Genomic DNA, 27,082 nt, shown 5'->3' with positions numbered 1-27,082 from the left:
TTTATCAATCTTGTTTCTTGAGGATAATAAGCAATAAAAAATTCTAAGGATCTACACTTTTATAGTTATATACATAGTGTCCTTTTTTGTTTGTTTTGAAGTGAATATACTTCACAGTTTATAAATACTAAATATTGAGAACCAAGCAGCCTAACAGTGTTTCAGAAAAAATATTTGTATCAACCAATTAATTAATTTGCCAATCTATGAAAAATGAATCCCTGCTGGTAAAATTCAATATTAGAGATTTTTGAACACTCAGCTCCAATAAATCCCTTGAATTAAGTGGCATGATTTGTTGTATGTAGTACTGGTAAATTTTCTGTAGAAAGCATTGATGAGAAAACTAGTATAAAAACTTATGAAGATTTTGGATCAGCAAAAGAAATAGTGTTGTTTCTCTGTATCTACAATAATGAGAACAAGGGAGACAAACCAAGAAACAGACTGTTAACTAGAGAGAACAAACTGGTGGGTACCAAAAGGGAGGTGGATGGGGGATGAGTTAAATAGGTGATGGGAATGGAGACGTGCCCTTGTGATGTGCACCAAGTATTGTGGAAGTGTTGAATCACTATATTATATATCTGAAACTAATATTATTGTGTATGTAAACTAACTGGAATTTAAAGAAAAAATTTAAAACAGGAGAAGAAAAAAAAAACAGCTAAAATGTTTAAAGGTTTTAAATGTTTTACAAAGGGCATCCTAGCATCAGTGTCCTTGGTTGGAATCCAAATCTATTTCTGATCTCAAGGAAAACTACTTAACCTTTCTGAGGCTCAGTTTTCTCTTCTGTAAATTAGGTATTAAGAAAAAGAAACAACTTATAGGACAATGTGGAGATTACTTGAGGAATAAAATATGTAGAAAACTTTTCCTACAGTGACTGTGAATTAGTATAACTATTTTGCCAACCTGCAGGGAAATAATGATGTATTTCAAAAATGTAAATATACTCAATGAGTAACATTGAGCTTTTGAGTACCCAAAGGTACATAGTAGTATTAATACTTCTGAATTCTTTTCAATGGCATATACCAAAAATGCAAATGACTTTCATTTGATAGTGAGATAAGCCAATAGCTTTGAATATTTATTATATTGATATCTTCAGCTTTTTATCTAATATGTGAACTTATTTTTGTCACCTGGAATGAACCCAAATGCCATCAAGTGTTTTTGTATCATCTGTGTGCTGTTATCCGGTGTGGGGGTGGGAGGGAAGGGTGGGGAGGGAGCTGTTCAATCTTCCCTGCCCTTGCCCACTGCCTGGATGACTGGGTGCCGGAGGGGCATGATGCCACCCCTCCATCCTCCAGCTCTGGCCTCTGGGTCTCCCTCCCCCCTACCTGTGTTAGTACAATCTTTGCTCTGTACAATCGGCCTCTTTACACAATAAACCACCCTCTCCAAAAAATAAAAAATAAAAAAAAAAATTTAAAAAAATTATTTTTAATATTTTAATATTAAATTAAATTTAATATTAAATTAAATATTAAATTAAATATTAATTATTGAATATTTTTAATATTCAATAGCTTTGAATATTTATTATATTGATATCTTCAGCTTTTTATCTAATATGTGAACTTATTTTTGTCACCTGGAATGAACCCAAATGCCATCAAGTGTTTTTGTATCATCTATGTGCATGTATGAGAATGAATGTGTGTATATATATGTGTGTGTGTGTGTGTGTGTGTGTTTTTGCACATAGGAGATATATATATATGATATATATATCTATATGGATATATATATCTATCCATATAGATATATATATCCATGTGATCCATGTGATGATTATATATACCATCCTTATTGTACTTTCTTCCAGACTTGTTAGAAATGTATGTTAGTAGGGAGTAAATGAAACTATATAGAAACTTTTAAAAAGCTCTAGCCGTTTATGTGTCCTTTTTTCTCTTTAGGTGATGTTAGCAGCCATTGAAAACCATTAGCTAAATCTATTAATTCATTAGGAGTAGAAAATGAGATAGTCTGATTCAATCATTCCTTCTTCTAAACTATTTTAATAAAAGAAATGTTCCTTCATAACTCTTTATTTATTTGTATTTTGTATAGAAAAAGTAAAATAAATGTTTTATTGTTTCCAAATTATTTACCAGTTTTTAAAATAATGCTTTCCTAGTATTTTGCAAAGTTATCAGTAGGTGTATTTTATCATTATAAATGAAGGGATTTGAACATAATTGAAGTGTTTTACTTCCTTATATCATTAATCTTGTGTATATGATCAGATTATCCATTTTTGGCCAGTGGGAGCCTATGGAAGTTGGTTCTCAAGTCTTTTTGACATGACCCTAGTAGACATTGGTATGTTCCTTTTAATTTTATAAAAAATAAAGATAAATGAACCTTGAATATGATCAAGCTACTAAATAGATTTACTAATTTAAAGAAAATAAAGGGAATGGGGAGTATGTTCCATTATATCTAACAATTAGAAAAACCTAGAATGTGGAACAAAATAACATAGTTTTTCCAGGAAATTTGATTTCAAGTAGTGAGAGAGATAACTGGCTAGTCATTAAGGAATATTTTAAAACAACAATGAGATACCATTGTACAACTCTTGAAATGCCTTAAAAATTTGGTATTTAGACAACACCAAATCCTGCTGAAGATGTGAAGCAACTGGAAAACAATATTCCGATATTGCTATTTTTGGAAAACAGTTGAACAGTTTCTTAAAAACTAGCATTCTCCCTATAATCCAGGAATCACTATTTACCATGGAGAAGTGAAGGCATAGGGTCATATAAAAAATCTATGCTTGAGGGGGATCCCTGGGTGGCGCAGCGGTTTGGCACCTGCCTTTGGCCCAGGGCCCGATCCCGGAGACTCGGGATTGAATCCCATGTCGGGCTCCCGGTGCATGGAGCCTGCTTCTCCCTCTGCCTATGTCTCTGCCTCTCTCTCTCTCTGTGTGTGTGACTATCATTAAAAAAAAATCTATGCCTGAAAGTTTTTACTGGCTTTATTTATAACATCCCGAACTGGAAATTGCTCACATTTCCGTCAATGAGGGAATTACAGGTAATAGAATACTTCTCAACAATAAAAAGTAACTGATGATTGATAAATGCAACAACATAGATGAATCTCAGATGTGTTATGCTATATGAAAGAACCAAGCTCAAAAGGCTTCATGCTATATAATTTCATTCCTTGGACATTTTGGGAAAGGCAAAAATCATAAGGACAGAAATTAGATTAGTGGTTGCCAGGGGATGGGCTGTAGAAGGAATTCAGCATGAAGGATCACAAGGGGAATTTTGAGGGTGATGGAAATATTCCATAGCTTTATTGTAGCAGTGGTTACCTGGTTGTGGGAGTTTGCCACAATTCATACAAATATACGTTCAAAAAGGGTGATTTTTTTTGGTAAATAAATCATATCTCAGTAGATCTGACTTTTTAAAAAGTTATTGGGGGAAATTATGTATTAAAAAACAAAGAGTAATGTCAATTCACTGTAATGAATAGCACTTACTTGGAATTTGATTTTTCTGTTCAAATAGGTTGAAACAATAGGGATGTTAAACACTGATTGGATATTTGATGACATTAAGGAATTACTACTTATAGTAATACATTAAGATATTATATTAAAATATCTATATTAAAAGAAGTCTTTATCTTAGATATATATACTGAAATTTTTATGGGTGATATTACTGAAATTTGCTTCAAAGAAACTTTGCAGTGAAATAGAGTGGGTAAAGATGTACAGGTGAAGTAAGGTGGACTATAAGTTGGTTCATTTTACTGTTTTCTGTACATTGTAAAATATGAGAATTTTCCACAGTAAAATTTAAAGAATTACAACTCAGATTTACAAGTGTATATTTATTAAATTGAGTTTAACAGTACTGAAAGAATATTCTACAGTGAGTAATTAGAGTTCATGTCAAATCACACATGATACATGGTTTCATACTTAAAAATTGACATAACCTGTGATTCAAATAAGAAAAACCACAGAATCCGTACAATAGACTCCAGTGTGTCTGGTGTCTCATTACCCTCTGTGGAAATTTCAAAAACTACAAATGGAAAACTTCACTTTCTTAACTATGTGAAGATCTAAAACTCATGATGAAATACCAAAGCCTTGTTTTTTAGAGTATGATCCATGACATACGGCGTTTAGGGGACTTGGAGGTAGTAGTTAAAAATAAAATTAAAAATTAACATTTGAATCATGGGCCCTGCACATTTTACCTACTGGAAACACCACAAAAATCCTCCCCATTTGATCTGATTTAGTTATGGCTCAGCTACTTTATTCTGAAAGTAAACCATTTGTTCCTTATCACATCGGACTGAAGGACCCCTTTGTCCTAGGTCAGCTCACATTGCATCTTCTTTGTGAAATTTTCCCAGACCTCCCTACTAGCTTTAACATTAGTAACTTAATTGCTAGGCTATTATATAATCTTCCATTTAGAAATTCAACAGAATATTTTCTAACCATTTGTTTTTATGTCTGCCTTCTGACCAGATGATGAGTAACTTTTGGTCAGGGAAAAAGACACGTGGTTTTTTATTTTCACTTTGGCCTCCCTTAGCTGTCAGTCTACCCTCACATATAATAATAATATAATCTATGCTTTAAAGATAGGTTTATTAAAAATAAGTAGTTTTCATACTTTGCAAATCATATATAAGGCTGTTTAATAACATTAAAAGAAGCTACAGAAGCCTGCGTTAATACAGGTTTTCTTTACTGTGGTCTAAAAAGACTATGTATGAATGTGGTGGGGAAAGCAAAGGTGATGATTTCAATTGTTGGCTCACAAACTGCTCCCCTACTCATGCAGGCCAAGAGAGACTGCAGAAAGAGGCAGACTACTCCAAATTGGTAGGTGGGAGGGCTCATATGCCAGGGAACTTACTTGTCTTGGGCAGCTGCAAGATTTCCATATTCACCCACCAGAATCTTCAAGTTTGCACAGAAGCCTTAACTGGGTTGAGTCATGTGTACTATCCAGGTGGTCTCAACAATGTGTTACCCTTTCAAGGCTCTGTCCTTGGAAGAGCTCGCGCTGTGGGCAGAGTTTACATTCTGAGGATGGGGGAAGGGAGTGAGGAGCCTCCTGTTGCCTGGGTCCAGTTCAAGGGTCAACTGGCAATCATGTCATCTCAATTACTTCTATCAACATTCATCAGTTTTAAAAGCCAGCTATTAAAAACGATTGTTAAGGGGCACCTGAGTGGCTCAGTTAAGTGCCTTTGGCTCAGGTCATGATCTCAGGGTCCTGGAATTGAGCCCTGCATTGGGGTCACTGCTCAGCAGGGAATCTGCTTCTTCCTCTTCCTCTACCCCTCCCCTCTGCTTGTATGTGTGCATGCTCTCTCTCTCTCTCAAATAAATAAAACCTTTAAAAAAATGACTGTTAATTCTATTTCTCAATTATCTATTTCATTTAGTATTGTTAAACACAAATTATATATTTTGAAAATAAGCTGTAACTACATCACATATTTAATATTATTTAGTAATATATTAATATCTGGTATACACAGTTGTAAAGTAAGTAATTCAACATATTAAAGCTAATGCAATGGATAATAGTAAAGGTAGTTGACATTAATGATTTAAATAACATTTTTGCATCATTTGAGAAATTCATGTAATTTTTTTTTATTCCAGTTGTGTTGCTTGATACAACAACTGTACTGGGAGAGCTAGGATGGAAAACATATCCATTAAATGGGGTAAGTTTAATTATGTTTTTAAAATTTTCATCCTTGCTAGGTTTTTAGGATCTGTTATGAAAAAGGAACAATGCATTTGGGGCTCTAGTTAGTATGAATTTTAGCAATTACCAAAATTCCATAGAAAAGGTTAAAGTACAATTAGAACTTGTAATCAATGAGAATGATGTATAAAAATCTTTGCTTTCTTTTAAATTAGTCATTCTTTCATATAGTGTTCTTCTATATACAAAGCCCCCCCCCCCAACCCCGCCGCCCTGGCCCAGGCTTATTCTAAAGGACAGGAGAAAGTCAGCACAAGACTAAAGAGCCCCAGGAGAAATCCCAAGGTGGAGGGCAAAATGACATTCAAGGGGTGCAGAAGGTGTTGGCTTTAGTTGTTAAGTGGAACCAGGGTTCCCCACTCATCCATCCCACATAGCGCAGATGCCACCCTGTCGGCCTGAGCTCCTCTATAGAAGCTGAGCACAGGGGTCAGCCACCCCTGCCCATGGCTCCCAGGTCCTGCTCCAGCTGCGTTCTGGAACCAGAAGGGCTCGAATGTCAGCAGGCTCCATCGCTGACCTCACGGGAGGGCAGCTGCTGCACCAGGCCCCTTCTAATATATGTTCTTTAATATAGTGACATATTAGACTGTCTCTTGTATGTTTTCTCATAGAATTTCTGTGTGTGTAAGTTCAAGAGAGTTTTTTTGTAATATAGGTTCATTATATTTGGTAACCTTAGTGAGTATTTGTCCATAAACAAACTCTAGATTATCAGAAGTGGATTTTACAGATATTAATGATTTGTTTTTATTAGAAAATATGAGTATACTAAAGTAGTATGTGTTTTTTGAACTTGACAAAAAGAAACATTCTGATTAGGTTTTTGTTAGCTGAGAGTATTTGCTTTTGAAAGGCATGTGTAATTTAAGGGTGCATAATTTACAAACACTGATTTTTCAAGTCCTGATATGTTAGCCGTGGTTTTAATTGTTTTTTAATATGGTTTAATGTATTTTGCATCATTCTGACATTGTAATATATTTCTACTTCTTTTTTTAATTTCAAGTTAAAATAAAAGAGTGGTTCGTGAAGTTTACTTAGGTTTTGTCTTATTAAGCAAAATTTTCAGTAATGGAGCTAGTCAACCGTTATTCAAGTATACTTGGGTTAGCTTTTCTTCCTTTTTTAAGAAATTATATTTTTCTCAATCATCAGATTCTTGGTTCATATTTTTACATTGCTTTTTCCATTACATCTGCAAATTTAAATCTAAATGAAGTTGACCAAAAACTATTTTATTTTTTAGAATCATTCAAATATTATTGCTTGAATTTGACCTTTTATATCAATAGTTACTCATTTAACATGTGTTTTCTTCTGTAAATTTCTATGAAGAGTTACATCTTCCTGTTTTTTTTCAACAGGCTATTTGTTTCTTTAGATTTGTTTGTTTTAAGACTGATTTTATTTTTTCTGAAATTCTCATTTTATTCTCATAGAGCTCTCATCAAACCATTTCTGAAAATACTTCTTTGAACTGAGATTATACTTGTACATTCATCATCTTATTTTCATTAAACATTAATATTTATTATTTATTGACTGTATTAAGCATGCCAAATTTATTAATTACTTTCAAGAAGAGAATGAAACTTTTTTTTTTAAATTCCCTTCCAAGATATATACATGTTTCCTTTCTCAGTATACAAAGTAATTTATAAGAACTTATAAATTTATAACTTGAAACTTTATAAGCACTACTTTTCCAGTGTTTGAAAAAAATGACAAAAACATATTGGTGATTGTATTATCACTGGCCTCCTGTAATCATGGCCAAAGAATCATGTGAGGAACAGAAGGAATTACATCCCTGCCCCAGTGATTGTATTTGTCTTGATCAAACTGAATTTCAAAGCAAACTGGTAAGGAGGAGACACAAGGACTTACAGACTTAGAAATAACCTTACTGTTCTATTTCCCAGTTGGAGAAACCTTGTCTTAAAGAGAGTAAGGAACAAAAAATACCAAGTTATAGGCTGCTAAATAGTGAGTGATGGGATTTAATTCAAACAAAATTATTTCTAGTAAAGCCTGCATCTTTATCTCATCAGTGATAACAGAGAGGGGCGTTGGAAACTCCATGAAAGGCCAATTACTTTTGTTTACATTTGCATAATTGATTCAGATTTCTTTTCTCCCTTTGATAAACATAGTACTTGATTGAGATGGATGTATTGGACACCAGCCACGGATTTGCAGGAGGAAAGAGAGAAACGAGAGGAAGGAGAATATGGGGGGCGGGGAAGTATGATAGAATAAGGTGGAAAAGGAAGAGATGGTTAATACTTGTCAAGCATTTACCATATGCTAAGCTTTGTTCAAAGCAGTTTACTTGTATGAGTCCTAGAAATCAATAATAATTTTACTTTATTGAAAGATATAGAAATTGAGACTCAGGTACATTAAGTAACCTTTACAAAGTCACAGAGCTAGGAATTAGTGCAGCAAATATTCAAAGCCAAGCAGAAACTAATCTACACAAATGTGTGTTGTTGTTGTTGTTGTTTTTTCCCTGTAAAATTCTACCATGGAAATATAGAGGCCAGTGACCAATATGTATGAAATACAGAGGGAAAAGTCACATGAGGATTCAGACATTAAGACGTAAATTGAATACTCAGTTACCTTGGAATGTCAATGTAGGAATGAGCTATATTACTTTTAGTTTATCCTCCAATAATAGTGCATACATAGCAAGTGAAAGCAGTAAAAATACTTGAAAATGAGAGCTGATGGACATAGTTTGTAATAGATACAGATTGAAGCTACATGGATTAGATGAAACAAAGTTGAATCCAGGGAAACAATAAAATGGATAGATGACCTATGTAAGTTCTAAAGAAAATGTATAACTTCAATTTCTCTTTTAGTGAAGCAGGTATATTACTGAGGAAAATGAGTTTATTTAATGCTCTTTATAGGTTAAAACAAATAAGGAGATAATCAGTGAGGATGAAAAACTTTGAAAAAGGCTACTGAAAATGGTGAGAATGAAAATCATCTCGACATCAGTATTAAATTATTTAAAATCTATAGAAACTGTTAATTTATAACATTTCTAAAAAGAATATGTATTCAGCACTTTTAAAGAGTACAGAAATTCTGAGAATGATTTTCCCCATTTACAAAAGATGAAGCAGAGATTCATAGTATTTAAGTAATATGTCCAAATTTACATAGCTACCTAATGAAAAAATTGGTTCCACCTATATCTGAGAAATGCTGCAATGTTCATGAAATCCTTCACATATGCAAAGATAAGGCAAGGCTATGACTGTTTTGGTTTCTTCCACTTAAGCCTTATGCTTTAGAAATATTTTCTATTATACAAACTATACTGTTGTTGATCACAGATATCTCAGAAATTATTCAACACTTTCAATGTACATAATGTTCCTAATAATCAAGTGAAATGGAATTTAATGTCTATATTATATCTGTACTAAACATTTATATTCCTACTACTATTATAAATAACAGTATTTTGATATCTTAGAAATAGCTTTTGGGGGTGCCTGACTGGTACATTCGGTTGTGTCCAACTCTTGATTTCGACTCAAGTTATGATCTCAAGGTTGTGAGATCAAGCCCTGCATCCGACTCCTCAGTCAGCATCGAATCTGCTCAAGACTCTCTCTCTTCTTTTCTCTTCCGCATACCCACACTGTTTCTCTCTTTCTCTCTTAAATAAATAAATCTTTAAACAATTTATGTTTCAGTTTACAATATTTAAACTGCCATTTATTTCTGTATATTAAAATTGTACTTTTATCCATTTGAAATTGTATGACTTTTTCCAGGTTGTCAGGTTTATTGAGCCATGCTAATATGAATGGCCATTTTTAACTAAAATGGACTTTTCTTTAGAGACTCTACTTCAGTTTTTACAAATATGCCATGGGTAGAAAAGACCATCAGATGATAAATGTGGCAACTTTATGGGGCACCTGGGTGGCTTGGTGGTTGAGTGTCTGCCTTTGGCTCAGGTTGTGATCCCGGGGTCCTGGGATCAAGTCCCACATCGAGCTCCCTGCAGGGAGCCTGCTTATCCCTCTGCCTGTGTCTCTACCTCTTTCTGTGTGTCTCTCATGAATAAATAAATATATTCTTAAAAAAATTGGCACTTTGTGATATCAAGTATACTTGGTATTTCTCTGAATGAAGGATTTTTTAGGAATAACTTTTTAATTGATAATTTTTTATAAATACTTGAACTAAGATATTTTTGAAATTATATACTGTATAAAATATATGATTCGATAAATGACTTCATAGAATTTTTTTTACACCTAAAATAACCAGACCGCCAGTAGTATCATGCTAATATAGTTACAGTAGACATTTAAATGTCTGTGAACAAAACCATTACTGGTTATTTGAGTAGGAGGTAAATACCTCTGGTTAGAGAATGTAGAAAATATATGAGTGAGTAGTCTTGAACAAAGGACTTCTTAAGTTTGTAAGAATGAAAAAAAATATATGTATATATTTACTGAAATGCTTGCTTATCAAATCACTTGTACTTTAAAACGTGTAGTGTCTAGAATTCAATCTAAAAGACTTCAATTTTATATTCTTAGTGCCAGGTACCCTGTTAGAGTATTTAATAGCTCCAGAAGCCTCATAGTATAGAAATCATTCTGCACAATCATAAGGCCAGGGAGAGTCTTCAGGTAGTTTTGAGTAATGATTTGTGAAAGAATAACGTGAAGTGGGATTAATTCTGGTCAGGGAAAATTGATGGTAGGATGTGACATTAACTCTTTCCGATCAACTGTGAAGGAATCCCATATGAGCTGGACAAGAGGGTAGAAAGCTTCTGTAAGGCAAAGAGAATAACTTGAGGAAAGACACAGAATTCTTAAATGTGCACACTAAGTTTTGGGAATATTGAGAATAATTTGTATGGTTGGAGATAAGACTGATTATGGGCTAATCATACTGTAGAAGACTTAGAATTTCAGTGTCTTATTTGACTTAGATAATGTATATCTCATTCCCAGTAAATAGAAGTTAAAAGTAAAAACTATCTGGATTCAGTTAAACAAACAAAAATTATTAACACTTTGTTTTGTTTTAGATAATAATGTAGACCCTTGGAAATGAAAGGCACCTTAGAAAATTGTTAAGAAAGGATGTTCAAAATATAGGTAATATTCAAAATATAGGTAATATAACATTGATATATTGAAAATGGAGTGAAATTGAATAATTGCATTTGTATATGTAATGAAGCTTGGTGTTAGAAAAGAATGAGTACATCAAAAATTTTGGTAACCAGTGGTTGTAATTCATAAAACTGTGCTCTCACAGTCTAATGTCAAGAATTTTATGTCTGCATAATTTAAAACTCTTAAGAGCTTTATCCTATAAGTGTCCCTTCTATCCTTGATCTGTCAATGTACTATACTAACATAATAAAATTGTGATGATATAGCAGAGTAGCTAATAGTGCCATGAAATCAATGAAAGAATGCTGCATGAATGAAAATTTTCACATAACACTATGGAAGTTATTAGTGGATAATATTTTTATAAATATGGAGTATAGGCATATGCCCTAGATTTTTCATTTGCTATAAATAACTAATAACTGGTTAATACTGAATCTTACTCCTTTGCAAAGCTTAAAGACCTATTTAATTTTGGAAATTTCCTGGGAAGGAGATAGTCCTTAAGAAGTCATGACAGTTTAATGCTAATGAGAAAAGAAACATGAAAGATACTGCTCATGCAATAACTTTGTACAAAAGAAGAGATTTAAATGAGTTTGTTCTCATAGTCTGAAAAGGTGTTAAAGGAGAATCATATCAATTCTCTTGAAACATTTACTCATGTTTACTCCTTTCCTTTGATATTTTTTATTTATTCCAATTTGGTTTTAGCCTATATATAACATTGTAGATTAAAGAAAATAATACAGTAATGCCACATAGCAGTGGGGTATGTCACAGTGGAGCACCCTAGCTCAATATTAATTCTGACTAATAAAAAGTAACTGCTAGATACCATAAAAATGAAGGACTTCACAAAATAAAAAAGGAATTTCATGATTAAAGACTTACATTGTTTTCTTTGAGCTTTATTACTTATATTTGATACTACTTAAAATTTAATAGGCCATGTGGCTTTTTTAGTTTTGATACAGTAACTGAAAAGATAAATGATTTGGGTAGCCACATACTGATGATTAACTTAGACTTGAATAAAATCTGATAGTTAAAAGATAACATTTCATAATAATAATAACTCCATAATTCCATAAGGTATCATTTGATTTATACTTAATATTACAAATACTTCATGTTGTTGCAAAGAACTTGATTTTTAAGCACTCCCATCAACTCACCTGAAAGATTTTAATTATTTTTTTTATTTCTTATAGTGTTTTTAACAAGAAAATGAAAAGTTTGCATGTCCCAGATTTTTTGTTCCCCACTCTCCTGTTTTGGCTACTTATATACATAGTAGATCAGATCTTTGTTACAAAGCTATAGAGGACATAGATACAGGCACTCTAGTACTCAAAATAAAATTTCCTTTTCAACAGTGAAGTACATTTTAGCAGAAAGAATTAAGAGAAAACTGAATGCCAGTACGAAAAAAAAAAGTGCTATTGGCTATCAAGCTGCATTTTATATTAATTACGACAATTAGAGATTAGAAAACTTTGTTTTTCAGGTGGCAAATATTGATTTCAAATATAATATATGTGTTTTTTGCATGCTGTGACTTAGATGATCTTCCAGGTTTGAATAATGCAAGATGATGCAAGTTGTTTAACATAGTAAATTGGTATTTGGAAATTTAGCCTATAGCAGTTAGGAGAATAGTGAGATGGGTCATTCATGTCTAAATAAAACTATAAGCGAACATGGTAACTCAGTTGCTAATGATTTTTATAATGAAATAATGATTTTAATAATAAAGAGTCTTATATTACAATTAAACTGTGTGCAAAGGTGCTGTGTTCCATTTAACAGAACTGATCATTTCCTAATATCATTGTTCCAAAGTTGAAAAATCAAAGATAGAATGTTTTAATGACAGAAAATGGAATACCTGCTAATAATTACTACTTTTATTTATAATCTCTATATTTCATATAGTAGGAATCAATTTATCATAGCACCAGACTTAAGTATTGCATTTTGATTCATTTTTTAATAAATTGAAATTATACAACACTTAAATGTATGCATTTGAATTCTGAAAATACAAGTTTCTGTTAAAATTTCTGTTAAAAATGGATTGTCTTAGTTACTGCCTTCAAAATTGGTATCTAACTAGTTTTTCTTCTGAGAAACTTTTCAACATATGTAGAACTTTCCAAATATCCATCATATTAATTACAGTCATATTGTTTCACTTTTGAAAGAAAATGTTCAAAAAAAAAAAAATAAAAAAAAAAAAAAAAGAAAGAAAATGTTCTTCAGTTTTGCAAGTTTTTATTCTCATATCCTCAAATTCAGAGATTTCTTTCTTTCTTTTTTTTTTTTTTTTTTTTATAGAGAGAGAGCACGTGTGAGCGGTGTGGAGGGACAGAGGGAGCGCAAGAGAATGCTAGAATGCTAAGCATGCTCCACGCCCAGTGTGGAGCTGACATGGGACTTGATCTCATGACCCTGAGATTGTGACCTGAGCCAAAACCAAGAGTCAGACACTTAACTGACTGAGGCACACAGGCATCCTGAGAGATTATTTTCTGTTATGCCCAGCCTGCTAATGAGCCCATCAGAAGCATTCCTTATTTTTATTACATTGTACTTGATCTCTTCTATTTCTTTTTGATTCATTTTAGCGTTTCAATTTCCCAACTACATTACCCATCTGTTCTTGCAGGTTGTCTTCTTTATTCAAGCCCTTAGCTTATTAACACTTACTTTTAAAAATTCCTGGTCTGATAATTCTGACATTCCTGCTGTATCTGACTCTGGTTCTAATGCTTCTTCAGTCTCCTCAACCAGTATTTTTATTTTTATCTTTAGGACAGCTGGTAATTTGTTATCGAAAGGTAGACGTGATGTCTGGGTAAAAGAAACTGAAATCAGTAGGCCTTTGTAGTGTAGTAGTAAGGTGTAGGGGGTAGGGGAAGTATTTTCTAATCCTATAATTGGGCTTCTTTCTTTTGCTGAGTCTGTGCCCTCTGTGTATTGACTCTGGTTCTAATGCTTCTTCAGTCTCCTCAACCAGTATTTTTATTTTTATCTTTAGGACAGCTGGTAATTTGTTATCGAAAGGTAGACGTGATGTCTGGGTAAAAGAAACTGAAATCAGTAGGCCTTTGTAGTGTAGTAGTAAGGTGTAGGGGGTAGGGGAAGTATTTTCTAATCCTATAATTGGGCTTCTTTCTTTTGCTGAGTCTGTGCCCCTGGACTCTGAACTTCATCAGTGTCTTCTTGCTTTTCTCCACCATTAGGTGGGATAGGATTGCCACAGGGAACTGGGGTTGGATATTTTCCTCTTCCTACATGGAAGGCTGGAGCCTGCTGGAGCTGAGTATTTTTCTTCCATTAACTAGGTTAGGCTCTGATAAAATAGTTTCCCCCAAGGGCGGGCCTTGTTAAGAAGAACTGAATGCTCTGGCTATTTGAAGTGGTTTCTTACATTTTCAACTGTCATAGACATTATATAATTGGCTGAAACATTTCCTTATACAGTTTTGCATATTATAATTTTACTCAGTTTTCCCTACCTTCTGTTTTTATGCAATGAACAATCTGAATTTTTCATTCTTCATAATCAGGAGTGGTTGGCTTTATCTCCCAAATTCATTTAATCTAAAAACAAATTAAGCTTTTATGCCTTTGTTTATCTGACATTATTGCTATTATTCTTTACAAATCAATAAAGGAAGACTTCAGAGCTTTCCTGTGCTGTGCAGGTTGAGTAGTAGACCATGACACTCCTGGGAGCTCTTAGAAATTTAGTTGCATGATCTTGGCTTCACAGGAGACCCAAGGTAAATTTCTGCTTCAGAACATTCAAATTATTAATGTGACGAGTCTGCAATAAGAACTGTGCTTAAGCATTTTATATACTTTTTAATTTGGGCCTTATAATATCTATGTGAAGTAAATATCATTAGTACCATTTTATACATGAGAAAAACTAGAGAGAAATCATATAATCTGCCTATGTTTGTGGGGATATTGACTGAAGGACCTGGTATTAAAGCCAAGGTCAAAAAAATAAATAAATAAAGCCAAGGTCATCTCGGTCCCAAAGCAAGAATTATTACCCATTCAGTGTGCCTATAACCATAGATTGGTTTTCAACATTGCGATTGACACCCTGGAAGGTTTAAAATAACCTATGAGGTTGTTCAAGTGCAGTCTTCATCTTGTTGCAGTGTTGTTAGAATGACACAGATATTGTATAAAAGGAGACATAGTTATTGAAAAGTGCTGATAAAAAGATTAATTCCTCTTTGAAGACCAAAGGATATCCCAAAGCAAAGTATGGTTAATTATTAAGTATAGTCCTTTAGTTAGTAGATTGTTTTGATATTTTTTCTCTTGGAAAAGAACTAAAGAAATTTTCCTTTAGTGTATTTATTTTGGGTTTATTCCTTCCTGTCTCATATCTTTACACATGTCTGTTATTGACTATAAGCTAACTAGGTGTAAAATACTGGGTAATCTAATCCAAAAATAAACAACCTCACAGAAATGAGTTTATTTATAAATAGAGTAATTAGAGAAATAAATAAGGGAAGTGTTAAGAGTTTGTCATTCTCACATCATGTTCTAAGTAAATTGACCCAGAAACCTACTGAGGGTTATCCATGTAGTTAGTGCTAAGATGCCCTATTTCCTCAACCATATCTTATTGGGACAAAAGTGTCATCAAAAGACATCCAAGTCATTGGCTAACCAGCTACCTGTCACTTCGTATGTGTAATTTCCATAAATGACTCTTTAGATCCCTTTTTAGGAATTTAGGAATTTCCTTACAGGAAGATAGCAATCTGAAACTTCTTCCGTAAGGACACACAGAAAAATACACTGAAAAGGATTAGAGCAGAGGGGCTATAATAAATCAAAGTCACATATGAGTAGAAGTTCTCAGAGAGTAGAAGATAGCTGCCGTTAAAGGAGAGTTAAAGGGGTAGAAGAGAACATAGCACACACCGAGGAAAAGCCATGAGAAAAAGAGTGGGGTAGTTAGCATTTCTGGAGCTGACCAGGTTTCTGCTAAATCTCCAGAACCAGTTCTGAGATATTCTTCAAATGAATTCCCTTACTTGAGCCATTGAATTGTAAGGGCAGATTGTAGACCTGATGGTGATGATGATGGTGGTGGTGGTTGACGGCAGCAGCAGTGGCAAAAAAAAAAAAAAAAAAGAAGGTAGTGGAACACTGGCACTGTAATAAGATGGGCCTGGAAACATAAAATTCATGGAAGGAAGAATTTCTTTGAAGAGAGCACAGCAGCATGAATCATCCAGAGCTACAGGTCTCCTGTTTTATTAACACATGCATGGATGAATGACCTGCCTTGCACATAGGCAACGTGAGGAAACAGGTGACTGAATACGCACACCTGACTACAGTGCATAAATTTTAAAATATTTAATATCTGAGTAACTATAATTTCTTTCTTTTTCTTCCAAGTTTTGATTTAAATTCCAGTTAGTTAATACACAGTGTAGTGTTAGTTTCAGGTGTAGAATTTAGCGATCCATCACTTGCAACACCCAGTGCTCATCACAGGTGCCCTCCTTAACACCCATCACCTGTTTAAGCCATCATCTTGCCCACCTCCTCTCCAGCAACCCTCAGTTTGTTCTCTGTAGTTGATAGTCTGTTTCTTGGTTTGCCTCTCTTACCTTCCATGTTCATTTGTTTCTTAAATTCCACATATGAGTGAAATCATACAGTATTTGTCTCTCTCTGACTTATTTCGCTTAGCATAATACTCTCCAGTTCCATCCACATCCTAGCAAGGGGCAGTATTTCATCTTTGTTACAGCTGAGTAATATTCCATTATTTGTCTGTCTGTCTATCTATCTATCTATCCATCTATCCATCCATCATCTATCTCACATCTTCCTTTATCCAGTCATTAGCCAGACATTTGGGCTCTTTCCACATTTTGGCTATTGCTGATAATGCTGAGCAGTTGTGATTTGTGGCACTTTTCTCTGTCCTGCCTCAGAATATTCCTTCCTGTATAGCATCCTCTGCAAAATAAATAAATAAATGGATTGCTTCCTCATTTTCCACCAGTTGAAAGAACATGTATTAGATAATGAAGAAATTAGATAATGAAGGAAGAAAAGTAAAAGAAAAGCAGGTAGCAAGGATTTAGGAAATCAGATGTGAAGTATTTTCTGATCTATGAATACCTAATTAGTTTCATATTCTCTGGGCAGCTGAAAAATAAGTATATTTGCAATTCATTTGTTCAGTATATCTGCCTTTTTTTTTCTGTGTGCTCTTGATGGTGTCTTCTCCTAAGTAGAATTCTGAAAGGGATGGGTCTTTTTAAGCCAATTACCCTTGATTTACATAATATAGTCTTTCCTTTATTATCTTTGCTTTTTACATTGTTACTTCTAAAGCTTTAACTCTAGTCTCCTACTTCCAAAAGAAGTTTACAGTTGTTTTTTAATGTGAATTCCCATATTGTATAATCTAAATTCAGTTTCTGGTTTTATCAAAAATTTCTAATAATTTTAACCAGAATCATTCAGGATATTTATAAACCATTTCATTTACAAACAAAAAGTCTACATATAAATCCAAATCAAGCACAAAACACATGCTAAATTCTCTTATGAACTCTGAGGGATTTTTAGTAAAATACTTAACTAGATGAAATATAATAATAGGCCAGATATTCTTATAAATGTAATTGTTTGTATTTTAAGTGATTGACATTTTTAATACAGCCAGTCACCAAATCCTTAAAACTCTTTCAAATCATTATCATTACTGCATCAGTTTGGCTCCTTATCATTTCTCTCCAAACCACCATGGATGTGTTTTAAATTATCCCTTTGCTTTGGGTTTTTCTCTAGCCCCTTCCACCAACCATTCCAACCCATCCTTCATCCTGTGGCCAGAACCAATCTGAAGACTGAATAGGTAATCGTGTGTCTATTTAATTCTTGCTCCCCTTACTTATCATTTACCCCATGGCCTGCAGCTGCTTCTCCATTTTCACCTTCTGATATTTTCTGCCCCTCAACCAGCTTTTTCTAAAGACACTGTTGTAGTTTCTTCTATGTAATTTACTCTCTATTTCTGGATATAAGATCATGCTGTTGATTTTATCAGGAAAGTTCTCTGGCCAACCATTATTTTCTCTAGCTTTTTCCTGTTGGTCATTGAAAGGAAAAAGGATTTTTCATCTTTTCTGGGGAGACTTATACTGCGGAAAGTTGAATTAGGAAATTCCTTTTTTTTTTTCTTTTGCAATATCTAGAACTCAGTGCATATCACAGCATTTATTTCACAATATTTAGGTATCTGTTTCCTACCAGATTGTGAACTCTCAAAGGGATTGGGTGTGTCATCTATATCTGAATTAGGAATTAGGCAATACAATGATTGCCATATGACAGATGTTCAATAGAAGTTGTTTGAATAGTTAAGTATATATACAAGTAGCAAATTATTTCAGATAAGATATTGGTTAAAGACTATATTTTGCAACTTTTACTGGAGCTGGAACAGTTTGATACTATCTTTGGGCCAAATCGGCTGTGAAGAAAAGACTAAATGGTTGTGAAAATTGAAATGAGTCCTTATTCAGCATTGGATTGAATGCAGGTAGAAAAGTTTATACATTTACTCCCATTTTTGTATTTTAGATAGTCCAATCCATTTTCTCATTATCAACTTTTTTTCACTAAAATTAAGGTTGAAAGGTGGGTGGGAAAGATACTTACCTATGAAATAAAAGCAATAAAAGAGCTTATAAGCTATTTAAGCAACTCCAATCAAGACATAATACACTTTCAAAGAATTAATGACTGGTTTAGAACAGTTGATGATCTGAATCACATCTGGGAAGTATTAACCCCAGATGATTATTAATCCTTCACTTTGTTATTAAAGATGAGAATAAAAAATAGAACATATGGATTTTTAATGGTTGATAGATAGACTGCAAATTTTAGAAAATTTATGTTAACCACTCAAGCTTTAAAAAGCATAGGTCGGCATTAAATGTTAAATAGGTTTTTGTAATCTGTATTCCATGCAATTAGTATTTTGAACTAATGTACCATAGTAAGCAAAATAGGTGCTTAAAATGATTTGGTTTTGTTTTATTTTAGCAAAGCAAAATCTGTTGTGCTCATAAATGTAGTACTTAGTCTTTATCTCCCCCATAATTAGGTAGCAATGTATACCAAAATATTTCAGTGTAATTTAAAAAGTCTTTCGAATAAAAACATGAAATTAGGATTTAAAAATATATGCACACACACATTTTTTCCTTTGAATGTTTGTGAATTCTATAGACCACATTTGGAGATGTAAAATTAATCTGTATTGTTAATTTAGATTGCCCAATTTAATAATTTTATTCATTTAATCCAATTATATGCCTTCCTTAAATTCAATGCTTTCTGATGCACATTAGAAGGGATTTCTTCATGGTTGCTGTTGAGAATTGCTCTATGAAATCCTCACATTTGAGGCCCCTGAAAGGCTCAGTTGGTTAAGCATCTGCCTTCAGCTCAGGTCATGGAGTCCTGAAATCAAACCCCACGTTGGGCTCCCTGCTCAGTAGGGAATCTGCTTCTCTCTTTGCCTCTCCTCCCCCATGCTTTTTTTTTTATCTTATTATTATTGTATATTATTATTATATTAATTGCTTGGATGACCAGCCTTGGTTTGCCTGGAATGTCTTGGTTTATTTTGTTGTCCTAGACTCATTAATTGTACTGTATTCATTTTTAAAAGTGTTCTTGTTTGGATTATAAATTGTATGCCTAATGTTAGGTAATGCCAACTATATTATAAATAAACCCCAAATGTATAATTTAAACATGAAAAATGTTATTCTCAGTGTTGTAGTAGTCTGAGTATTTCCAATTGTCAGGAGTTCCTCCTTTTCTCCATGGAGAGGATAGTCTTCCTTCTTAAAAATTCAGAAGTGGCACATAGTATGTCTCCTCATATTTCAATGGCTGCAACCCATTCACATTATTATAGCCAACCGGGGAAGCAGAAAATGTAAGTTGGCCTGGGAAGAAAAGAAAATGGACTTTAGTTGGATGGAGTAAACTACTGGTTGTAATGTAATACCTATTCTTTTTTCTCTCCCATTAACAGAACCTTTATTTTTGAGCCATCAGTCTGTCCAACTAAAAAACCCCAATGTTTCTAGTGTATTTTGCAGCCCGTTGTGAACCAAAACATTATGTTTCAGCCAATGAGATGTAAGTGGAGGTGTTTTGTGATATTTCTAGGAAGACTGCTTAAAATGAGTTCTGTCAACTTGAGTCAAACCTTTTTGACTGATGTATCCCCCTTTTTCTATCTAGAATGCAAATATGATATCTAGAGCTTTATAGCCATCTTGAACTTCAGGGTGAACTTGAGGATGAGATCACATTCCAGGATGATGGAGTTGCATATTATATAACCATTAAAATTATATTCATGTTGTAGACATAAATAACATTGGAATATTGTCTTATATAATACTAAGGGAAATAAGGAACAAAAATTTTCTAATCTTATAACTGTGCTAGAACAAAAAAACATGAAAGGAAATAAAAGCACTAGTTAAGGTTTTTCTCTAGGTCATGAGAATATGAGTGGTTTGGTTTTTTGTTCATATTTCCTTTTTTTTTTTTTCAAAATTCTCTACATAGTTATACATTTCTTTTTTAAAAAAAATAAAACATTATTAAAAATATATTTATGTTTTAATGTACATTTTATTAATTTGTAATTTAAAAGTATTTAGTGTGACTTGATATTTTCCCAACAATCATAAATGTTAGCAGGAAATGACTTTGTTACCCCTGGAATCCAGAGTTAATATGGAAAATTAATATATATGTAGAAAAATATCTTAAAAATTTACTGTATGCTTCCTGAGATTAGAAAGAGGAAGAATAAGCAGAGTCTGGCTTAGTTAGATATTTAAGAGATGTTACCTATAATTAATGTAAAAAATAAAGAACACTGTTGATACAAATGATATAAATTATGATTCAAAAAATTGTGATTTAGGGAGAAAAGAATTGCCAGTGTTTATTCAACTGAGTCATTAATTTGTCTTTTTATCTGTCTGTCCATTCATTTAGCAGCTATTTATTATAAGCTATGTTCTTGTCTATAAGACTAAAATAGTAAGCAAAGATGCTGTCTTTGTCCTTAAAACCAATGGTGGGAGATAGACATTAATCAAATAATCACAAAACATGGTAAGTGTAATTTAAAATATGATAAGTATAAATGTTATAAAGGAGAGATGTCACTGGAGTTTATAATAAGAGATCTAGATGATCAGGAAAATCAGAAAAGGGCTTTCCTAAGTGACAGTGGAGGAGAGACGGTAAGTATGCTGGCAGGGGAAAGAAGGAGAGAAAGCACTTCTCAGAAGATGGGAACAGAATTTGCAAGTCACATGAGATTAAGTGAATGGAGATCTTTGTGAGTAGATATCAGAGATAGAGATACAGAGAGAGAGAGGGAAGGAAGGAAACACGTTAAGTAAAAAGGTTGAAGCAAAAGGTAAGTCAAGTAAGAGAGGGTGAAAGAGGCTATGAACACTATTTACAAATAAGGCCTTGAAGGCCATGGCAAGGCATGTTATCATTATTCTAATCTCAATGTAGATTTATTGGTGTGTAGTAAGCAGACTTATGTTTTGAAAAGATCACTCTTGTTGAATGTAGGCCAAGTAGTTAGAGAGTTTCAACCCAGGGACAGGGACTTAGCAGGCTAGTTTTAGGATAGTAATACTGTACATATGGCTGAGAAGCTATCATGATCGAATGCCATGAAATATCATCCCATGTATGCTGGCTATGATTTGTCTGTCTAGATATAGAAAAAGTTTATATCATTCCAATAATGGTTTCTCCCTTACATAATATTATGAAATTATGGTTTCCAATAGCTTTTAGTATTTGATATCTCTTAGCATCAATCAGTTATAATCCTTTTCCAAAGTTTAGGAATAAAATTTTGAATGGTGAAAAACATAAAAAAAATAAACCTTCACAAACATTGTCTACCTTGTTACTAGTTAATCCTCAGGATCTAACATTAGTTTCTAGTACAGAGTGACAGAAAATATTAATTTAAGAGAAAACCTAAATAAACTGATTTATTATGTTATAATATGGAGTATATATTAGTATTATTACAGAAAATCAAACTTAATATATTTTCACTTGCAAAGCAGTTAATATTTGATTAGCATTGGGCTTATTTTATTCTGAGGTATTATCTGTTCTAGTGTTTAAGGCCTTATTAGACTGTTTTCATTATTTTAGTGAAAAATCTAAAAAGCAGATTAAACTTTCCTTAGATGAAAACTAAAAATATTGCACTTAAAAGTGTGCTGTTCATAATTCCTTATTTCATTAAAGATCCATTTGTAAAAGAAATGGGGATAAAAATCAATGAATATAATACTGGATACAAGGTCAATATACAAAAACCAATTTTATTTCTGTATACTATCAACAAAAAATAAATATTCTTGAAGTATCATATTAATAACATCAAAAAATGAAAATACTTAGAAATAAATCTAAGAAAATATATGCAAGAACCCTTTGTTTTAGAAACCACAAATCGTCCCCAGAGAAAATAAAAACTTACAGAAATGGAAAGTATATATGTTCATGGATTGAAAGAATCAGTATTATATATTAATGAATTCTCTCAAAATACCCTATAGATTCAATGAATTCAATCCAGATAAATACTTCATGTAGTTTTGTTTTTCCCTTTTAAAAAATGAGGTGAAATAGACACAAAATTAACCACCTTAGAGTGAATTATTCAGTGCAACCACCACAACAATATCATGCAACCATCACTTCTATCTAGTTCCAAAACATTTTCCTCACCCCAAAAGGAAGCCCCATATCAATTTAGAAGTTCCTCCCTCTTCTTCCTTTCCTCCAGCACCTGCCAATAAGCAATCTGCTTTTGGCCTCTATGGATTTACCTGTTTTGGATACTCATATAAATGGTATCATACCCTATGTGACCCTTTGTGTCTAGCTTCTTTAACAATGATTCTGAGTTTCCTCATGAGCTTCCTATATGTAGCACGTGCCAGTACTTCATTCCTTGTTATGGCAGAATAATATTTCATTGTACGTGTATACTACAGTTGTTTATTCATTCACCCACTGATGGGCATTTAGGCAGTTTCTACCTTTTAGTTGTCGTTGATAGTTCTCCTGTGCATATGCAAATATGTGAGCATCTGTTTTCAAGTCTGTGGGGTATGTACTTAGCAATGCAGTTGTTAGGTCACATGGTAATTTTATGTCTAACTTTTGGTGGAACTGCCGAACTGTTTCCCACAGTGACTGAATGATTTTGCATTCCCATCTGTGATGTTACAAGGGTTCTAGTTCCTCCATGTCCTCACCAACACTTATTATTTTGCCATTTAGTGTTCCTTTTTTGTGTAAATATGGTAATTGATAAGCCAATTCTAAATTTTTTTAGAAAATCAAAGATTCGCCAAGGAAATCTGGGTGATAAAAGAAAACATTGAGACGTTTGTAGCACAAAACATCAACACTGATGATAATGTGTAGTAATTAATACAATATTATATTAGTGCAAGTACAAATTGGACTAATAGTACAGACTGGAAAATTTATAAATAGATTCACCATGTATTAGGATACCTGATTAATAATCAGGTTACGTTGCACTAACATGAGTAAAATATTTTTTTCAGTAAATGGTTCTGGGGTTAATGGAATATCTGTATGGGAAAAAAAATATATCTTCACCCTTTACCCTGTGTACCGAAATGGGTTGGAGCTCTAGATGTGAAAGATAAAATTAAAGCTTTCGAAAGAAAATCTTTATGAGCTTTAGTAGCTAGATATTTCTAAACATGACATCAGATTTGATGAACAAACAAAAATGTAAACTGAATATATTAAGAGGTTTCATTATAGAAAGAAACCATTAAAAATGGGAAGGAGTTGGGATGCCTGGGTGGCTCAGTCGATTAAGCATCCAACACTTGATTTCAGCTCAGGTCGTGATCTCAGGATTGTGAGATCAAGCTTTGTGTTGAGCTCTGTAATCAGCAGGAAGTATGCTTGGGATTCTCTCTCTCCCTCTGTCTCTAGATCCACCCCCTGCATACACTCTCTCTCTTTTTTTCCAAGTGATTAAGTCTTTTTAAAAAATGGGAAAAAGGCAACAACATTTTCTTTTAAACACTTAGGCTTGGGTCAGTTTTTGTTTGTGTGGCTACAGCCAGTAACCTAAAATATATGGCATATCACAGAAGGGGGAGAGTTCATATCCACACACTCCTCTGTCTCAGAGCATTGGCCTAAATGTGGCATATCCCTTCTTCTAGTGCATCCATGGTCCTCAGCTACTGGGAGTCAGGTTCGTGGGGAAGCTCATGGAATGATTGCTGAGCATTATGGCTCTGTAACATCCTCTAATTCTCAGAATTTACTTGTAATTTGAGGACTCATGAGGGGTTTTATTAGGGTTTCTAAAATCCTCTTCAAGAAATTCACTATTGTCTTCTCAGGTATTCTATTTTCTTGTCATAGGGCTAATACTAGAACCTTTCGATCTATTTTCTGTATTTCTTAGCAGATCTTTCATAATTCTAAATTCTTCTCTCTCCTTTCAGGTAAATCAGGATAAGGTTTTAGTAATATATTTAAATGTCTATTCCAATATATTAATCATTTTCCCAGTCTGTTTCATACCCATTAAGATATGTGTGAGTCTGTGCATATTTACAATTGTTTCTTTTTTAATCCTCTCCTTTTATGTCATTTCACTCTGTTTTTGTCTACCCCCATATTTATTTTTATTCTTCTTATAATGAAAGTTATTCCATCCTTTATATCATTGGCATTTAAATATATTAATAGTTCTTTTTAGACTATGCTGTGAATCTGTTTTCATCCATGTTTACTTTGTGTCATCGTGGTTTTATTGGCTCATCCCTAGCATTTTATTTCTTCAGTTTGGTTCCATTTTTTGTTGCCAAACTAGGCCTGCATATTGCTCAGAAACCATGTTTCTTTGTTTTTAGTTTCATTTCCTGTGTTGAAATGGGCACTGAAATAGTATAAAAAGTTAGGCTTCCGGCCATAAGCCTGGCCTCTGTCTTCATCTTAGTGTGAACTATGTTCAGTTCTTGGCCCTACCTGAAGAGTTAAAACCACCAGCCACTAGCACTTGTTTGACACCAAGTTCTCAGCAGCCTCTTGGCATCAGGTCTCCTTCTTGCTTTGCACCGTTCACTTTTTCTTCCAAGGAGTTACTACCTTGTTTTTACCTGGGCTATGTAATTTTGGTTGTCTAGTTTTATATTTTATTTATGATCTCTCCATGTTGAACAGAGATGGGTCATCAAAGCAAGAGATTATGACATCATCTTGACCAGAAATTAACGTAACAAAAGTTAAGACTCTTCACTTACCTGTTGAATAAAGGATCTTTTATATACCTGTTAGTGTTTTGTAAGCTTTTCATTTCTCTATTAAGATTGAATAGCTCTTAAGCGCAGTCATCTATTTAAAATTTTAGAACCAAAAAAAAAAATAAAAAAAAATAAAAATAAATAAATAAATAAAAAATAAATAAATAAAATAAAATAAAATAAAATTTTAGAACCAGCCTTTTTTTCCAAAGGCATTCACAATTGTATTTTTTAAAAACTGTGAACATTTCTGTCCTTTGTCTTGTTAGTCGTTAGAAAACTAACACAAAATTAAAATAGCTGTTTCCCCCAGTATCATTCATTCATAGCATTTCAAGGAGAAGAAGTCCCATAGAAATAGTTGTTACAGTTTTATTGGAATAACAAAGTAGTATGATTTTTAGAAGTATATTTTACTGTCATTCCCCAAGAAGATTGCTACAAATACCAAAACAAAGTTTTTGTGCAAAAATCAATTCCTTCCAATGCCAATTACCTCTTTTGTTTTATGTGTTTTATACTAAGCTTCAGGTGAATTCTCCCTATGTTTTTCAAGCATTCTTGACACTGAGTAGCGATTTTGGTATGTGTTTGTTAGCAGACCAGATTTCTTTTACGGTGGCTCTTGACCCATTAAGCAGCTCTCTTTTAAACAGATCTTGGAGTAGTCTGGGTGGCTCAGTGGTTTAAGCACCTGCCTTTAGCCCAGGGTGTGATCCTGGAGTTACAGGATCAAGTTCCGTGTTGGGCTCCCTGCATGGAGCCTGTTTCTCCCTCTGCCTGTGTCTCTGCCTCTCTCTCTTTCTCTCTCTGTCTCATGAATAAATAAAATCTTAAAAAAAAAGGCAGATCTTGGTAGGTACTAGGACCAGATCACACTGGATAAAGAAAGAGGACAAACTATTCTTTGCTTCTCGTTCTTCAGGTTTATACCCAGGGAGTAGAGAGGATGTTATTCAACCAGAAGTGCATGTCTCTTTATTCTCAGTCCTCAGTCCTGGACTATCTCTTCTGGCCACAGACTCACTTTCTGTTTAGAGAAGCAGTTTTTACTCAGTGTCTTCAAAATATACCCTTTTGCGCTGCCTTTTCCTTCTATATAAAACTAAATGTATCATTTGCCCCTGAGCAGATGTTAAGAAGCATAATTGTAAATTCTAATATAGCTACATAAATAGAAAGAACAGCAAAGTAAAGGAGGAGGATGCCAATTAAAATTAAACCATAGTTCAGTGACTTCCTTTATGTAAGAATTTTCCCAAATAGGTTCCAAAATTCACAAATCTTTTTGGTGGGGTGCTGACATTGTGAAAGATGTAATAGAAGTCTTTGCAACACATTTTGGCATCTCCTTATATATAATTTGGTAATTTCTCCCTTTGCCCATAGAAGGTATAGAATGGGGAAATGAACTAGTCTTCTTGGTAAACTAGCCAGTGCTTTCCCCTAGTGCTAGGCAGTTCTCAATGCAAAACATTCTTCTTCCAATCCATAATTTTTTAACCTCAAAAACTTAAGGCTTCAAACCTAAAGTGAATGAAAACTAAAACTATCAACTTTATAAACTTTAACATTGCTTGGGTTTTAAGAAATCAATCTTGTTGTGGTTACTTGTTTGGAAGTAAATATTGATAAAGAAGGAAAACATCTGTTG

General features: G+C 33.4%; 1 protein-coding gene across 7 annotated transcripts in view; it reads left to right on the top strand.

Moving 5' to 3' along the window:
- The window catches only part of EPHA6 (EPH receptor A6), an 867,085-nt gene that overhangs the window by 73,236 nt on the left and 766,767 nt on the right, over positions 1 to 27,082 (top strand). For 6 of the 7 annotated variants that reach the window (XM_041755016.1, XM_041755005.1, XM_041754987.1 and 3 more), the window contains exon 2: positions 5,684 to 5,748. In XM_041755016.1, coding sequence (XP_041610950.1) covers positions 5,684 to 5,748 — 65 coding nt within the window. Of the gene's footprint in view, positions 1 to 5,683; positions 5,749 to 17,776; positions 17,889 to 27,082 lie in introns of those variants that run through there. The other variant, XM_041755036.1, reaches the window with a different exon arrangement.

Source organism: Vulpes lagopus, chromosome 1, assembly GCF_018345385.1.
Source record: "Vulpes lagopus strain Blue_001 chromosome 1, ASM1834538v1, whole genome shotgun sequence".
In the NCBI taxonomy this organism is placed as follows: domain Eukaryota; kingdom Metazoa; phylum Chordata; class Mammalia; order Carnivora; family Canidae; genus Vulpes; species Vulpes lagopus.
Note: the sequence above shows the minus strand (reverse complement) of the source record. Positions and strands in the feature narration are given on the sequence as shown.